Source organism: Lissotriton helveticus, chromosome 3_1 (assembly GCF_964261635.1).
Source record: "Lissotriton helveticus chromosome 3_1, aLisHel1.1, whole genome shotgun sequence".
Classification (NCBI taxonomy): domain Eukaryota; kingdom Metazoa; phylum Chordata; class Amphibia; order Caudata; family Salamandridae; genus Lissotriton; species Lissotriton helveticus.
The window spans coordinates 1,041,197,634-1,041,216,375 of NC_136061.1; the positions used below are offsets into that span (position 1 = coordinate 1,041,197,634).

Here is an 18,742-nt window from a genome sequence, read left to right on the forward strand (position 1 = left end):
GCATCTATCTACTCTTTTCGATGCTTCTTAGGCTTCAAAAGATTGTACAAATGTAATACCGATGAGAACTCTGCTATCGGATTGAGAAATTCTATTTTTGTAAAACCATACCTTTTCTCTCCTAAAAGTACCATTTCTTTATGACTCCGGGGTAAGGAGCCCTTTCAAATAGTGGGGATGTTTTTATAGAATAAACATTATCCAATTACGAAAGGCTTAGGCAGAGCATAAATGGCTAAACAGGTGAAAAGGGACATGACACAGAAAGTTATCAACCTATTGCAAAGAGGGAAAGTGTGTAAATAGTGTCTGATAAATGGGAGGCTGGAAGAACCTGGCACATTTTGAGTTGAACTCATGTAAAAGTGGCAGTAATGTTTGGGCTATAGCTTCCCAGCCTTGCCGATGTTAACAGGATTGCTCAATCAGCTGGAAAGAATATGAGGAGAACGCAAGTGTGGTTATATTTAAAGGGATTTAAACAACATTCTCTCACCTTAATTAAAGCATCTGCCTTCTCTGAAGAACTCATCCTGAAAAAATGAATTAAAATTAAAATCTGTAATGCAAGTCAGGCAAGATCAGAGAAAAACTTGTCAATAATTAAAGTCCTTCAATTGAAACAGCCATTAACTGTCATTGCACGGTGACCTGATCTACTGAACACACACACTTAAAAGAGGTGAACTCAAACACTTATTTAGCATGAGAGGTAATCTGTCCATGTAGTAAACAAGGGACAAAAACGGGAGGGAGGTTCCTCATGAGGCTGGTGAGAGCTTCCCTTTGAGCGATAAGCTGAGTTTCGTCTTCTTTCTCAAATGTAGGAGACAACAGTCAAGTCCAGACTATGGTGGAACCTTAGTCCAGCTTATTCAAAATCCAGAGTGCAAGGCGTGATAAGGCTTTTCTTCTGGGCATTTTACTTTAGCATCTCTTGACTTCCAGTCTATGATGTCAAGGCTTTGTTAAGCTACCCTACTTTCTTATCCAACGCTAAAAAAAAAAAAAACGTTGCCAGAGATAATAGGGTAGCTCACCAAGGCTTGAAAGTTATTTACTTAAAATATTTCTCTCAGTTTCATAATAGTTCAGAATACTGGAAGGAAAACATTTTAACCCACCACCTGTGTCTGACTTTAAAACTTTTATCGCGTGGCTGTACATCTGACTGTGCTATGTTTATTTTTAATTGTACACATTACCAATCGTCTTAGCTCTTTAAACATTAAATGCAAGTTATTTTTTTTTTTTTACCTTTACCTCGGTCTATTGACTACGTGATTGATAGACTACATTTTGAATTTATTTTCCTGCAACAAATGATTATCCCATCTAGATATTTTCTATAGAACCATATATAGGTCCCACCATCTGAAATCATTTTGTTTTGTACTCCTCCACAGTGCTTCATTTAATATTCACTTACGAAGGATAGATTTGTACTGCATTACATTGCAGGATAACAAAATCCCATACCAACAAGTCATTTTACTTTTTTAATTGAAATCGTGTAATTCTTTCCAACTTTAACATCAGAAAACTAACACTTGATAACTGCAATCCTTTGTACCCTTGTTATTCTCTAACACTTTTCAAGTGGAAGAGAGAAGTGTATTATTTGAAATTTTATGGGGCTATACTGGCAGGAGTGCTTCACATAAGTAACAAAGTAACATATGCGTGTATTCATGTAAAACAGCAATTCATTAGCATTCATGGCAAAATATAGGACTTATGACCCACGACTGTCCACGTATAATATGCACTATTCAACTGTGCGACCTGATTAAAATCTTAATTCACTGGTGTCTCTAGTGGGAGCCAGATAGGGCCCATGCCCCTTCTCTATTTGTCCTGCACATCCCCCGCCCCCCAACACCACCACCACCGCAGCTACTGAATGTGCCAGGCTGCGACACAGAAAAAACAGCGCACCTTGCCATACACAATAATGGGCCAGATGTAGGTGGCCAAATACCGGTCGGTAACGGCCGATTTCGGCCGTTACCGACCGGTATTTGTAGTTTCATATGTAGGGGGCCAGATAATTACCGATTCTGTAAATTTACCGAATCTGTAAATTACCGAATCGGTAAATGTACAGAATCGGTAATATGGGATGTAATTGGCACTGGAAACAGGGCCTCAGGCCCTTAGGAACCCTAAGGGCATGTATGTGTGTCGCATGGCACACAAGCCAGAATCAGGGGTGCAACAGGGTGTCAAAGTGACACCCTGTCCCCCTTCAAAAATCGGTAATTTTACCGAATAGGTATTTACCGATTCGGTAATTGCCATTGATTCCTGAATCTTAACGATTCAGGAATTGTTACCGAATAATTACCTACATGGCATTTACCGATTTGTAAATACCGAATCGGTAAAATTCGGTAAATGCCATTTACCTACATATGGCCCAATATGACCTATTACCTTTCATTGCAAAGCAGCATTGTTTGCGTAAAATGTTTAAATGTGGCTTTGTATGTATGTGCATACATAATATATATATATATATATATATATATATATACACATACATACACACATACATACATACACACACACACTTTTGTAGGTTGCCCGCCAGTTAAATCTGTGGACAAATGTGTGTCCCCACCTCCAACCCCTAATACTCTCTTCTACAGACTTCACTGCGAAATATTCAAGTTACAAGACAAAAATAGATCGAACGTTAATAAAAGGTTTATTATTGACTATTGTGTGGATATTCTATATTTCGAGAACCGATATTTAATGCAGTCATGTGCTTTACCATAGAGAGAATCCATGTGAAAAGAAGTGAAAGCTGTCTGCAGTAATTCTTTGCTGGAGATCTCTGTGACTGTGGGGGCTTAAAAAGGTAAAGCATGTTGGTTACATGAGTTAGCATTGCTTCACTTTATTTAAAATCTGTTATATCTGAAGACATGCTATCCACGCTATGTTTTTAAATCGCGTGTCAAGTAAACTGTATCAGTGCTTTTAGAATATTGATTTATTTCCTTGTCAGGAAAAGTGACAAACAAGTTAACAGAGGACAAATAAGGTCACTCTAGTTCACATCATCTTAGAGACCAAATGTTTTGTTTGCCTCAAAGCTTTTCGTTTCAACACCTTACATAATTTGTAATTGGAAGTTTCAAAGCTAGGGGGTAAACAGTGCATACATTAATCACGCACTTTACTTCTTTCAAACAGCAAAGCAGCAACTGTGCCACATTTTATCAATGAAAAAAAGTACATTACATGCATAAAAAGAAAGTTCTGGTTAAATGTTTTAAAAACAAGTACTGGGCATGGCCAAGATGGCGACCGAGTGAGAAGCTCCTTTCCGTCTCTCCGGTGCCACTGCCGATCTAGGCCACCACACACAGCACAACTGCCCTGCCAGAGCCGCCCCTGTACCGCTAGAGTCTGGGGTCGATAGAACCGGAGTTTCAAAGCAGTATGTTCCCGAGTGGCGCTGGGAGACGCTGCGGCCGACAGTGGAGCGCGGCCTGGTGGACGGTCTGCGATCAAGACACCCCGCAGCCGTGAGCGAGTGGTGTGGCGGTGTGGCCATACACTTTGGTGCCTGCCCGCCCTGGGGCTTTGTGAAGGACGCCTGGCCAGACCGGCCCGGAGCCTTGGCAGTTATGACTCAGGACCGAAGGAAGGCAGGGGCCTGAGAGGGCCTGAACAATGCTGCGTACAAGGAGCATGATTGGCACATTATGAGGCCTGACGCCGTCAACGGTGGGCCTACTGGAAGAGCGCCACCAAGGAGGAGGCTGCTCCCCTCTCCCCCCTTCCGCCAGGACTGAGCTATGGGCCTGACCAAGCGGACGCCAGGGCCCGGATGAGGAACGCATTGTTACCGTAGGGGGGGTGCAGGATGGAGGGTAGAGACATCTTTGCTTTGCAGTGTGTGCGGCGGCGGCTGCGGGGGAGCCAGGCAGCCCAGGCAGATGAGCGGCCCTCACAGACAGTGTTTGTGACTTGTGGTCCCTCTGCTGAGGATTGGCTGCTGGGCTCTGAGGCATTGCGCATATGCCATGTGATGCATGCCCGGGGTGCTGCGTGAGAAGACAATAGCGATAGAGCCCTTCAAAACCAGTAGTATTCCCTCCCCGATGCACGCAAAATTGACCTCCTAGCCCAACTCTTCAAGCGTCTGACCACGACTGACTTGGGGCTATAAGTGGAACCTTGAGCCTCCAAGTGGCCGGTCCACGGGGACATCCCTGGGAGAGAGCACAAGGGGCTGGGGGCTCCGGGGGCCACTTCCCACAAGTCTGGTTGGACTCATCGAGGTTTGGATTTGATTTGTGGTAGGACCCTGGGGGAGTGCAAGTGGGAGCCCCAGTGATGGCTGCATCAAAATCTAAGAAGGCCAGCAACTTGAAGGAGATGCTTCAGCTGGGGGAGCCTCTGGGAATCATCACCCAGCACCTTCCATACCCCAGGCTAAGAACGAGGAGGGTACGGAGGAACGAATTACCCGCTCCTTCCTAGAATCTTTGTTCACATCACTCAGGGACATCAAGGAACTCAAGTGAGACATCGGCTCACTGGGGGAGCGCGTGGCTACCTTGGAGGGGCAGGATAACAGCCATGTGGAGAATGTTGAGGCATTGCAGCAGCAAATCTTTGCCTCCGTAATCAACATTTAGACCCCCAAGCACATGCTGAGGATCTTGAGAACAGTTCACACAGAAATAACATTAGGATCAGAGGTGTTTCCTCAAAAGCAGAGAGCAAGGACCTTGTTGGCTTTGTTGCAGACCTTTTTTGGATGGTTCTTGACATCCCTGAACCCTGGAGATAAAGAGGGATCAAGTTCACAGTCGCCCCCTCCCCTGGCTCGAGACGATCCCACCTGCGGACATTCTGGTCTGCATGTACGACTTCCAGGTGGAGGAAATAGTCCTTCGCAGGGCCTGTGAGAAACATCCTCTTACATTCAGAGATCAAACACCCACTCTATATCAAGACCTGGTGGTGTCAAGCCTGCAAAAGCAGCGTGCCTTCGGGCCTGCAACTTCTCACCTCTGGAATATGGGGTACCCTACTCATGGGAGCATCCGTTCCTCCTCGTCTTCCGCCTAGATGCGAAACTCTTCCAGCTACAGTCTCTGGGGGAATCATGCAACATACTGGGTATTGAAACCTTGGCGGGCGGTGCCAGAGCACGGGCATGTTCGGCACGCTCAACAGATGAGTGGAAACGCTAGCACTCCTGCAGACCGGGAAAAAAATCAGCCCTGCAAGACCCACCCACAATTGCCAAGGGCAGGCGGCGCTGGAGTCAATCCCTGAGAATCTGGCCAAGACTGGCTCCCCATAACGTTGCTGGGCAAGTATTTTTGCTGACTGCATTGCTGGCGGGCATTGGGGGGGAGGGTGGAGGTGGTCAGGTACTGAACCCATGATGCACACGAAGCAGGAACACGTGCAGGGAGACACCAAGCTGTCTTCCAGACTACACATCGAAAGCAATCAGAGGTAGCTGTTAGACCTTCCCTTAGGATCCTTTCCCCTAATGTGAAGGGCCTCAATAGCCCGGTCAAATGTAAAGTGATCTTGCCATACTTGGAGAACTCGGGCGGACATGTGTCTATTTCAAGAGACACACCTCCTCCCACAGGACTATCACAGGCTCCACTGATGTGCCTTCCGGCTCCAATTTATTTCCTCGACACAAACCAAGACAGTGGGGGTGGTTCTTGGTAGCACACACCTTTAAGGGGAAAACTGGTCCCAAAGTAGCAGACGTTAAGGGACGCCTCCTTCCATTTCATCTCACCCTTAATGAATGCTCATTCGTGACAGCATCTGTGTATGCCCCTAATGAAGGTCAGGAGGTGTTTTTACGTTTACAACTGTCAGAAGTCCTATCTACAAAGGAAAGACGGGTATGAGTGGGAGGAGACCTTAATTTGGTTTTCGATAATGACCTAGACAGGTCCACACATAGGCATGGTCAGGCCGGGGCACTAACGAAAGAGGGACAACAATAGCTTAGAGAAATGGGGTTACTGGAAATCTGGAGAACACTCAATCCCCACACCTGTGACTACACATACTTTTCCCACGCACATAAAAGCTACACCGGCTAGATCTCTTCCTGGGCACGTGAGACATTCTCACACTCTCCTCCGATGCAGAGATTCTCCCCACTGCCGTGATCATGCTCATGATGACACTTCCCCCTACTTCGCCACCTGACACAGACTTGGCGAATGAGGAACATGTTACTACATCGCCCCGAAGAGGTGAAGCAAGTTCACAAAGCCCTCACTTGCCTTGAATGACACTCCGAACATTTCTACAGCTACGCTCTGGGAGACCATAAAGGCAGTGGCGGCTGGTGCATAGGGGGCGCTGGAGCGGCGCCCCACTAGCATCAACAGAATAAGAAACTGCTCAGTCACTGCAGTTCGAGCAACAGAAATGTAAACAGACGAATTGACATCTTTCACAATTTGTCTGCTTACTTTTCCATGCCTGCGTAGTGCGTTTCAAACAAATAAAGGTGCGCATGTCAAGGCACGCAGGATAGGAGAGAACAGGAGTCCAGATTATCTGCGCATGTGAGGGGCGCTTTTCATTTCAGCTCCCGACTCACATTGACAAACCATTGTATATGGTGAGCATGCCCAATGTAGTGCATCATGTGTAAATATAGCATCCTGCTCGGGCGGTGGCGTGTTTTTGACACAGTCGCCCCATGCCCAGTTGGATGTTTTCGGACTCATGCACAACACCTATTGTTACGTCATCAGACAGCTGAAGGGCCGAGTTGGTCCTGCTATAACTGACCTAGTGAAATAAATGATAAAGGGCAAAAAGGTAGCATGATGCACGTAGTACAAACAAATGAAGGAGGTTAGTCCTTCTATACCTGGAAAAGCCAGGGCATACTAGCACGTCACAAGAATACTCAAATGTGTCATCAGTGTCCTTTCAAAATCTCTAGACTTCAAGCTAATTAATATGCGCTTGGGATCCAAAGTGAACATTTTGTTCTAATATTTTACAAAATGTTTGCAGTGAAGAATCCTTGAAATAGGTTGTGCTCTCTAGGTTCTGTGCTTGTTTATTCAAATTTGAAGAAGGTATTTACGCCTCACCACTTTCAAAGTTCACTAGCCACCCCTGCCAAAAGGCCATCTGTGGTGAGCTTAGAGCTATTTCGGCTGTGAAAATAAAACATGCAAAGACAAGCGCACCCATCTATCTAGACAAGTGAAAGAATTGGAGGTTTTAAAGCAGTGTACAAGGGCTCCGAGAATGTCTGCAGCTCACAAGCAACTGGCAAGCATTGACCTCGACAGGCACTCACTCTGAAACCCTACGGGCCAGCAGATTACAGATGACGCCTCTATCACTGAGTTATTTAAAGTCTTCTACGCAGACTTTTACATGGGCCAACTGTTAGACCCTGCAGACTGCGCTTCGTACCTGGCCGACACTCACACATCACGTCTGACCCCACCCCAGGCAGACACGCTGGAGCGCAATGTCAGTGTGGAAGAGGTGATCTCAGCGAATTCTCGCTAACTGACCTTGAAAGTCCCAGATCTCGACGGATTCCCGTCCACATTTTATAAAACATTCTGCATGGGGCTGGCCCCGATTTTAACGCAGCTATAGAACTCCTTTTCTGTCCCAGGGGCTATCTCCTCCTCGATGTTGATAGCTTCGGTGGTGATCATCCCAAAACCAGGCAAAGACAAGAAGCAGTGTAGTTCTTATCATCGCATAGGGAACAACATATGATCAGTATTTACACTGACAACGTGCTGGTTACCCTGGATAACCAGACCTCAGCACTCCCTGCCTTCCTGTCTGAACTGGAGGCATTCGGCCTGGGTTCCGGCCAATGTTGCCAAATCTCAGGCTCTGAACTTATCTCTATCCCCGGCAATGGAAGCCCAACTTGCGGCGCAATAGCCTATACAATGGATAAAATCAGCTGTCCCTTACTTGGGGATACCCTGGCCTCTTTCCTACATACCTCATCTCTACTTAATTACCTGTCCCTATACCAGCACATAAAATCGGAACTCGCCCACTGAAAACCTCATCCGATTTCCTTGCTTGGCAGAATCGCAGCCATCAAGATGATCATCTTGCCCAAAATTCTCTATCTGTTTCAAACACTCCTCTTGGAGCCCCCGAAAGGGATGATCCTTAAACTGCAAACCGAATTGCATCATTTTGTTTGGGCTGGGAGGTGGCCCCGATTAAGGAGAGAAGTTAGCTATCTCCATCCAGAGGATGAAGATCTTGGTATCCCGCATCTTCAGCTATATTTTCGGGCAGCTCAACTAGGGTATCTTGTTCAATGGAACAAGAGTGAATCGGAACAACACTGGCTTTTTTAAGATCTTGCAGTGGCGGGCACTCCCCTATGGAGGATTCCCTTCTTGAAGAGGCCACACAGGCCCCCAAACCTGCCTGGGATCAATGTAGCACCAGATACGGACTAATGTCCTTTCCCTCTTCCCTGAAGCCCCTGTTTGACAACCCCGACTTCCTGCCTGGTAGCAGTCTTGCAACATTTATTAATTGGCGACAGACCCCCTGCCGCTCGGCGGGGCACATAATGGATGAGGAGATGGTGATCTCCTTCACACAGTTGAAAACGGATTTTGCCATTCCAGAGACAGAGCACCTACATTATTGGAAACTTCGCCACTGGCTTCTTCATGCTGACAATAAAACGGCTATGCACAGACACCTCACCCCTTATGAGAAATGGCTGATCACTAAAACGCCTGATAAACAATTGATCTCCAACCTCTATACCTTCCTACTCCAACCCTCTAGACATTTATATAAGCCTAATCAAACCTGGTGGGAAAAGGAGCTTGGGAGGCAATTGACTTGTAAGGAATGGGAGGACATATTACAGGGCCCGTCACACCGCCAGTAACTCAGCCCTCACCACCAAGACATTTGCCAAAGTGGATACATACTGGTACTTGACCCCAGAACGGTTTCATGGGATCGACCCAATCAGGAGTGCGGACAGTTGGAGGTGGTGTGGCATGACAGGGACTCTAGTGCAACTTTTATGGGAATGCCCGCGAATGCAAATTTACTGGACACAGGGGCTTGACGGTATTGACCACCACCTAGAAACACAACTTCCCTGATTTCCCTCTTGCACGCTCTTGGGGCTACCCAATCCTCTTACTTACCCCCTGAAGTCAAGACAAGGGAAGCAGATTGGTCTAGCTTTAGGGGCGGCGATTCAGAATATACTCTCTCATTGGGGGAACGACACATTTACCAACACATTTACCTCCACCGCCTCTGGCACATCCTTGGCAAGGAAAAAATCCCATTCTCTATTGCCAACCAAGGGACATCAGTCAGGGAGCTTTGGCGCCCTTACTTCTCGCTCCTGTGCTGGGACTTTCTGGAATTGACCTGCCTTAAATACCTCTGTATCTGGCGATTATCTGAACCCACCCCCAACATTTGCACTGAGAGGGCTTCACACGATGGGCTATGAGGATGCTGTTGATGCAATTTTATGAAACAGGCTGAGCGTTTTGGGAGATAGGGGGGTATGTCTTCGTTTGTTGTTTACATAAAGCATAGACTTGTAGATTTCCTTGATGATAATGCATAAAATGTTGATTTCTGTTATCCTTCGTGGCATAAATTAATAAAGAGAGCTGAACAATAAAAAACAAGTAGTCTAAACAGAAGGGCCATTAACATGAGAAAAAGAATAATTTTTAAAAACCTCAAAAAGATATCTTTATGGAGGTTTTGCATGGTTGCTTGTGTGCAGAGAATAACGGCAATGTACCATACATTATAAAGACCTATGATTGCAACACAGGTTTGCACAGCCTCACATGAGCACTCGTGCAAACATTAGTAAATATGCACCCAAAGGTTTTTAGTTTTTCTTTGGAAAACAAAGCAGTAAGGGGCTTTAGGAATATGGCGGTCCTGGGACCACTGTACTCACCGTGGCAGTCCGACCACCACCACGACGGGTCTGCCTGCCGTATTAGGAGTGTGATGGTGGAACAGTCACGAGACCGCTGCCTCTTCCAGGATCAAGGGTCCCGTTGCGGTGGTGGTCTGCAAATGGCCGGAATACGCTGGCGGTGCTAATGCCCGCACCATACAGCATATTACGACCTGCATATCCACAGCCCTTTTCAAGGCGGCGACCCCGCCATGAAAAGGGTGGCGGACATACAGGTAGGGAGTCCCTATCAGGGCCCCTAGCTGAATATGGGCCATGGGGTGCATAAGGGGGTGCATGGTGTGCACCCCCCCTTGGAATTGCACCCTTGTTCCTGCATGGTGTGGCATGCATGACATGATGCATGCCACTCTGTGCAGAAACATGCAGTAGACACTCTCATAGTGGCAATCTGCTTGTTAGGCTCTTCTATGAGCCTAACGAACAAGTTACTTACCTTCGGTAACGCTTTTTCTGGTAGATACAATATCTGCCTGTGGATTCCTCACCTTGTGAATATCCCCTTGCGTCAGCAACATTCGGAAATTATTTTCGTAGCCTCGCGCCGACGTGGAATCGGACGTCATAGAGACACAACATCGCTCGCAACTCCGCTGACGTCACCGACGCCTATAATCGGCCCACGCCGGCGTGATGACATCAGTTCCGCCCTTTTTTCCGTGCCTTCGAGGCACACGGACGGACCAATGACAGTAGACAAATACACAGTATACGCAGTACAAATATCAAGGTAAAACACACAGTGTGAAGCAAATGCAATAAAACATTTGAAATAAACAACTCCTTGACAATAAAATAAATACATTACAGAAACTCTGGTATAGAAGAGTGGACAACGGGGAGGCGGGTGGGTCAGTGAGGAATCCACAGGCAGATATTGTATCTACCAGAAAAAGCGTTACCGAAGGTAAGTAACTTGTTCTTCTGATAGATACATCTGCCGTGTGTATTCCTCACCTTGTGAATAGAGTCCCACAGCAGTCCCCACTCCCGGAGGAGGGTGTCCACTCTTCTAAACCAGGAAATCCTGGAGGACAGAGCGCGCAAAGTGGCCGTCCCTCCTCACTTCGGAATCCAAGCAGTAATGCTTCGCGAAAGTGTGGAGGGAAGACCAAGTTGCCGCCCTACAAATATCCTCTACAGGAACACCTCTAGCCAATGCAGAGGTTGAAGACTTAGCTCTTGTAGAATAAGCCCTTATACCCTCTGGTGGTTCCTTACCGGCCAAATAGTAGCAGATCTTTATACAGAGAACGATCCATCTTGACAAAGTTCTTTTAAGGACCGCTCTTCCTCTTTTGCAGCCAGAAAACCCAATGAAGAGCTGGTCATCCAAACGATAGTCTTTAGATCAGTCCAAGTAAAAGGGCACCGCCCTTTTGGGGTCCATACGGTGCAACCTCTCCTCCTCCTTGGAAGGGTGTGGGGGAGGATAAAAGGTAGGGAGGGTAATGGATTGACCAAGGTGGAAAGGAGTAACCACCTTTGGAAGAAAAGCAGCCCTGGCCCTAAGAACCATTCGATCAGTATGAATGGTCAAGAAAGGGGGCTTGGAACTAAGAGCTTAAAGCTCACTTACCCTCCTTGCAGAGGTTATTGCAACGAGGAAGACTGTCTTAAGAGTCAAAAGCCTCAAAGGACATTTGTGAAGAGGCTCAAAAGGAGCACCCATCAAAATGGTCAAGACAAGATTTAAGTCCCACTGAGGTGCAATAAAAGGAACAGGAGGGAACTTATTTGTGAGACCCTTCAAAAACCTTAAAACCACAGGAGATTTGAAAAGAGAAGGCTGATCAGGCAAACAGAGAAAAGCCGAGAGCGCAGAAAGATAGCCCTTAACTGTGGCAACAGCAAGCCCTTGCTGCGCCAGAGAAAGGGCAAACTGGAGAACATCAGACAAATGGGCTCTCAAAGGGTCAATAGATTTTCCTCCACACCAAGTGACAAATTTTGACCATCTATAAGAATAGATGGACTTAGTGGAGTCACGCCTGGCCGACAAGATGACATCCACCACGTCAGGCGGGAGAGAAGAGGAATTCAGGTTGCCCCGTTCAATCTCCAGGCATGAAGGTGTAATGTCTGGAGGTGGGGGTGTAGAACCTGCCCCTCCATCTGAGAGAGGAGGTCTGCCCTGGGAGGGAGACGGAGCGGCGGGTGAGAGGAAAGGTGGAGAAGATCTGTATACCACACCCTTCTTGGCCAGTCCGGGGCGACCAAAATGACTTGGGCCCGGTCTTGGCGAATCTTCCTCAGAACCCGAGGAATCAAAGGTATGGGAGGAAACGCGTAAAGGAGTTGATTTCCCCAACTCAACTGAAACGCGTCCCCCAATGCTCCTTGCATCGGAAACTGGAGACTGCAGAATGACAGGCAGTGAGCATTCTCGTGAGTGGCGAACAGGTCCACCCGAGGAGTCCCCCGTGTCCGATAGACGTGACGAACCACCTCCGGGTGAAGCCTCCACTCGTGGTCGGTGGACAACTGCCGACTGAGACTGTCTGCACAAACGTTCAGAACTCCGGCCAGATGATTTGCCATCAGACAAAGGACCAGAGACGCAGAGCCTCTCTGCAGACACACTGTGACCCCACTCCTCCCTGTTTGTTGATGTACCACATCGCGGTCGTGTTGTCCGTCAGGACCTGAACCGAACGACCGCGAAGGGAAGGGAGGAAGGCCTTGAGCGCCAAACGTATCGCCCGCAATTCTAGAAGGTTGATGTGAAGCAACCTTTCCTCTGGAGACCAAAGACCCTTGACCTTCAGATCCCCCAGATGAGCACCCCACCCTAGAGTGGATGCATCCGTTATCACTGTGGCCACTGGAGGAGGCAACTGAAAAGGCTTCCCCTGAGACAGGTTACCTTCCACGCCCCACCAAGACAGATCCGTTGCCGCTTCTCTGGAGATCCTCTCTGACTCCCTGAGATCTCCATTGTGCTGATACCACTGCCTGCGGAGGCACCACTGGAGCGCCCTCATGTGCCAGCGTGCATGGTTGACCAACAGAATGCATGAAGCCATCAGACCGAGCAGGCGAAGGACTTTCAGGACTGAAACGACCGCTCCATTGTAAAATAAAGGAATCATTTCCTGTATGTCGCGAATCCTTTGAGGAGTAGGGAATGCACGACATACAGTTGTGTCCAGTACAGCACCTATGAACAGGTTGCGCTGGGAGGGCACAAGGTGAGACTTGGGTACATTTATCAAAAAACCCAACCTGTACAACAACTTGGTTGTCTCTTGCAGATGATGGAGCACTCTCTCGGACGACTCTGCTTTGATCAGCCAGTCGTCCAAATAAGGGAATACAGGGATCCCTGACCTTCTGAGATGCGCCGCCACCACTGCCATCACCTTGGTGAAGACTCGAGGCGCAGTAGTAAGCCCAAACGGAAGGACCGCAAACTGATAGTGCTGCGATCCCACCGTAAAACGGAGATACTTCCTGTGTGACTTCAGGATTGGGATGTGAAAATACGCATCCTGCAAGTCGAGTGACACCATCCAGTCTTCTTCTAGCAGCGCTTGAAGAACCTGAGCAAGGGTGAGCATCTTGAACTTCTCCTGTTTCAGATAGAGATTCAAGATCCTGAGATCCAGGATTGGACGAAGTCTGCCATCCTTCTTGGGTATCAGGAAATACCGGGAGTAGCATCCCTGACCCCTTTCCTGCTCTGGAACCACCTCTAACGCACCCTTTCTTAAAAGAGTCTGCACTTCCTCCTGCAGAAGTAACAGATGTTCCTCGGTGCAAAAACCTTGGCAAGGCGGGTTATTGGGAGGGAATTCCCAAAAGGGAAGGGCATATCCATTTCCTACAAGATTGAGAACCCAAAGATCTGATGTAACCAATTCCCAATCTTGTAGAAAATGGGTAAGCCGACCCCCCACCGGACCCACATGACCCTGAATGGCGGATCTAGGACTGCTTTTCTGAGGCAGGGGGGTTGGAGAAAGTGGAGGAGGAAGAGGCCTGACGTCCACGAGGACGCGCTCTTTGCTTTCCCCTGTATGATCTGTACATGGAATTTTGTTGCTGCTGCTGTTGTTGCTGCTGCTGCTGACCTGGTCGGTAATTCCGAAAGGAAGAGCGACCAAAACCCCTGAATCTCTTATTAGTTGAAGAGCTACTTATCTGAAGACCTAAAGATTTAGCAGTTGCTCTACTGTCTTTAAATCTCTCAAGAGCTGCATCAGCCTTCTTCCCAAAGAGGCCAGACCCATCAAAAGGAAGATCCAATAAGGTCGCCTGAACATCCGCTGAAAAGTCTGAGGATTTTAGCCAAGCTGATCTTCTAGTGGCGACAGCAGTGCCCATGATACGCGCCACAGAGTCTGCAGTGTCCAGACCACTTTGTATAACTTGGCGAGCCGCTGCCTGCGCATCTGAGATCACCTCCTCAAAATCCTTTCTGTTGGCATCAGGAACTTTAGGAGTTGGAACACGCAAAGAATCCATAAGGACATGCACATATCTCCCCATCAGACAAGTGGCATTAGTTGACTTCAATGCCATGCTTGCAGAGGAGAAGGTCTTTTTAGCAACCTGATCTTGTTTCTTTGCCTCCTTTTCACAAGGAACCTGGGGAAAGGCACTTACATTCTTTTTAGAGCAAGCTGCTTGAATGATTAGGCTCTCTGGTGAAGGATGAGAAGTCAAAAAAAGCAGGGTCCTCAGGAGCAACCCTGTACCTTCTTGCCACACTCTTGGAAACCGCAGGAGCTGACAGTGGTTTCTTCCACACTTCCAAAATGGGCTCTGTCAAGGCGTCATTAAATGGAAGCAACGGTTCTACTACAGAACTAGGAGAATGTAAAACCTCAGTCAGAAGATTGGATTTAAATTTCACTGTAGGTAAAGTTAATTGAAGAAGATCTGCCGCCTTCCTCATAACCATATGGTAAGGTTGGACATCTTTAGAAGGTGTATCAGAGCCAGAAGGTAATTTCCACTCCGGGGAGAAATCTAGGCTACTATCATCAGCCAGTTCATCAAAACTATCTTCATCCAATTCACCTTCTTCTATATCAGGATGAGTTTCTATATATCTTCTTTCTTCCAAAAGGCGTTGGGCTTCCCTTCTGGACCTCTCCTTCACACGCCTCTCAGCCGGATCCACCAACGGCTCCGACGGAGTCGGGATCGACGTCGGTATCGAATCCGAAGGTTTAGCCGGATGTTCTCGAGGTCGCTCTGGAGCGGGTGACGTCGGAACCGGCGTTGACGGCCTCAGTGGAGCCGGAAATTGCCAAGGTGGCATCGGGGCTGGCATATAAGGCATAAATGGTGCAGGAGCATAGGAGTGAGGGACTCCTAGATTGAAAGCCAAGGACCCATGGGACCCGAAGGTGCGCCAGAGGGGTACCATGCCCTTGAAAAGACACCAAACATAGCATTAAGAAATGCAGATGGATCTTGTCCTGGAGTTGGAAATGGAGGTTGGAAACCCTCAGGCTGGTCTTGTGGAGGAATCGGATTCGGCTCTTCGGTAGGCGCGGAATCCACATCCACTTGAACCTCCTCCTCATCTCGGGCCGAGGACGGCGCCGGAGACGGATTCGTAGCCGACGTCGGTGACTGAACACGCGACTCTGAAGGTGAGGCCTCACCTTCCGGTTCAGAGATATCCAGAGTAACCACCTTAGATCGTACCTTCTTCGGTGATCTCGATCTCGAGTCCGACTCCTTACCGGAACGACGTCGAGATTCATGTCTCCTCTTCTTGATTGCACTGGTGTCATTCTCAGCCCACAAGATAAAAGTCACCTATAATTCCCTTTTTAATAAAAGTCTCATTTATAAAATCTCAAAGTTCAGATTGTCACAAAAAACAGAATAATTTTGTTTTTAGGGTACAGTAAACTAAGAAACAGAATAAAGAATGATTTTGCCAATTCGCGCCTCTACGGACCCAAATGATGTTATTTCCAGATGTTTTTCTTGTAGGGTTAATGAAAGTGATGCTCCCTCAGATCCATTTAGGTTTATCATGGAGAAATCAGAGGGAAGTATTAAAGATATATCAGGTAACAATCCTTTCATCAAGTTTCATTGATAGTCACTAAGGGTCTAATTACGAGTGGCTCCTGCTGGATGCGATAATTATAACATCAGAAAAAAAACAACACCGAGAAATTCTAAATGTAATAATGTGCTAATTATTACCTATTCAGACTTTAAGGAGAATAACATGAAGATTTTTGTGCTTGTTGCATCAAAATACGCATGGTTCTGCTAGGCCCATTGCACTTCTTCAGAAAGAATTTAGCAAAGGGTGCAGACTTTACCTTACCTGGCAATCTTCCGGAGCAATAAAAATGGTAGCACCAATAACTGCCAACCCCTATTTAAAAAGCAGGTTTTTGCGCAGGAGTCGCAATTTAACAGTCGCCAGTAATCAAACACCAAGTCTACAAGTTGCTTTCTTAACAAATTGGTTTAATTGTGCGTACGATGCACTATAGAAGGCCTACATTCTTTTAGAGAACATTTGGGGATCATGTATTTTAAAGTGTTACCAGTTACAGATACATGACTATTCGAGATATTAATTAATCATACTAATTTCTGGAAAATAACTGGTTTATTGGGTATGGAACATATGGAGAATAACCCTGCATTATGTATAAGAAGGACACAGAATGATATAGAATATCAGATTTACATTTATCTGAGACTCTCAAAATAATTGCAGCATTGAAAATTTAGAGTAGTTATCATCCATAACATTTTGATTTCAAATAAGTGTCTAATGTTCATATCATTGCTATGCTCAAGGAAGCTATCAGTACGTGAAAGTACGGGTAGGAAGGGCAGTAACAAAGTTTGGTAAGATGGAATATTTTACATGTAACACAATTTAAAACCCTTCCTCATGAATTAGTCTCCTAAAGTATTTCTCCAGTAAACTGCTAGGGGTACAATAAGTGGGGCTTCAGTACTCAAATTGTCTATTTGGCATGATGAAAATGGTAAGCATTAGCTCCTTTACAAAGTTTTTTTCTTTATGATATTGTGACCAAGTGTATGAACCCAGGCCCCTAAATCACATTTGTTGTCCATGTAGCACACGTGTCATGCAAAATACAACTAACTTTGTGACACTCCAAGCCACACACAGAGATGCACCATTAATTCTCCCTGTAATCAAAATCCTCCTTGGTCTCATACTTAAATTCAAATGATATGTAATGTAAGAGGGTTGGGAACAGGGAAGTCACTAATCAGCTGTATTGGTATGATTTTTCTTTAAATGAGAGAATCTCACTAATGGTTTTAGGTAGGCTAGCTCATCCATAAAGTAACTAAAAGAAACAAATATTTACAGCACATAGTTGAAGGTGCCCTTGAGTGCAAAAATTAAAACACTTAAAAACCAAACAGCTATGCGTTTGAGAAGGCATAAACATTAGGTCAGCAGGCTGAAAAAACAATGCTTCACTCAGTACTGTGTTTTAAAAATTACTTAAGCACTGCAAGTGTGCATAACACACGGAACTGTTGAGATAGATATTCAGAAAGTGACCATTTTCCCTGACTGCATTCAAATGCCTAAGCAAGCAAGGCTTACTTGACTTGTCAAAGGAACATCTGTGGTATTTGGACAAAATATCGATTTAGAAATATCAAGCTATAGAAATAGAGTTTTAAATATCATGACACAAATATTGTGATGCAGAAATATTGTTGAAAAGATCATCGATTTTTTAGTTAAGTAATATCGTTTCAAGAATATCTTCGTTGTTAATATAGTTTTCAATAATATAGATGTCATTTAATTATCTTTATGTGTTTTAGGTCATATATGAATTTTATATGTTAGGTATGGGTTGTACGATTGATGGAAATATTTTTTAATATGGTTTGTAATTTTAAGTGATTCATAATTTTTACTTTAAATGTTAATAGTAATTTATAGTGTCGTAGCGGCTTATGAGGTTTGTAGGGGTAGAGGGCAGGAAATTAATTAAGTATAATTAACTATTAGTAATTTTTTCTTTATTATTAATTATTTAAACGATAATTATGTAAATTGTGTAATTATTATATTTTTAAGTCATATTTTAGGTGCAGGGAAGTTACGTTATAATTGATTTATAATTACTTATTAATTAATTTTAAATTATGTAATTGATTAATTATGTAAATTGTTTAATAATTATATGTTGTGCGATATATATTAGGTGTGGGCTGATGTGTCTGTGGGGTATAGGGAGGGAGTAGTACATTTTACTCTTCTGAAGTTCAAAGCTTTCCCTACTGTTGGATAGACTGGAGTAGGAATAGTGTATGTTTTATTTTCTGATTTAAATACTTATTTTAAAAATGTTGAAATATATATTATTAGTTGTTTTTTAAATTTTATATTATTTGTTTATACATATTGTTTCTAGTTTTTGTAATATCTTTAATAATTCTAATTCATTTTATTGTTTTTTTATATTTAATTAATTTGGTAGATTAGTTTTGTTAAAGTTTTGCACTTGTATTTTCATATTTTTAAGTTATTTAAATATATCCATATATGCATATATTTATGCATTTTATAATAGTAAATTAAAAAGAATAATTTTAGAATGTAATATAAATTAATAATTTTTTCTATTGATGTTACATTACATATGTATATATAATCATGTACATATTTACAGCTATTTATTTTACATTATATTAATGTTATATGGAAAAATATTTACTAATATATATATATATATATATATATATATATAT

The 18,742-nt window shown here is 44.9% G+C and overlaps 1 protein-coding gene across 1 annotated transcript in view; it reads right to left on the reverse strand.

The window, feature by feature from the left end:
• The window catches only part of ERICH2 (glutamate rich 2), a 370,290-nt gene that overhangs the window by 307,030 nt on the left and 44,518 nt on the right, over positions 1 to 18,742 (reverse strand). Inside the window, exon 4 of the mRNA XM_078683840.1 lies at positions 497 to 533. Coding sequence (XP_078539966.1) covers positions 497 to 533 — 37 coding nt within the window. The remainder of the gene's footprint in view (positions 1 to 496; positions 534 to 18,742) is intronic.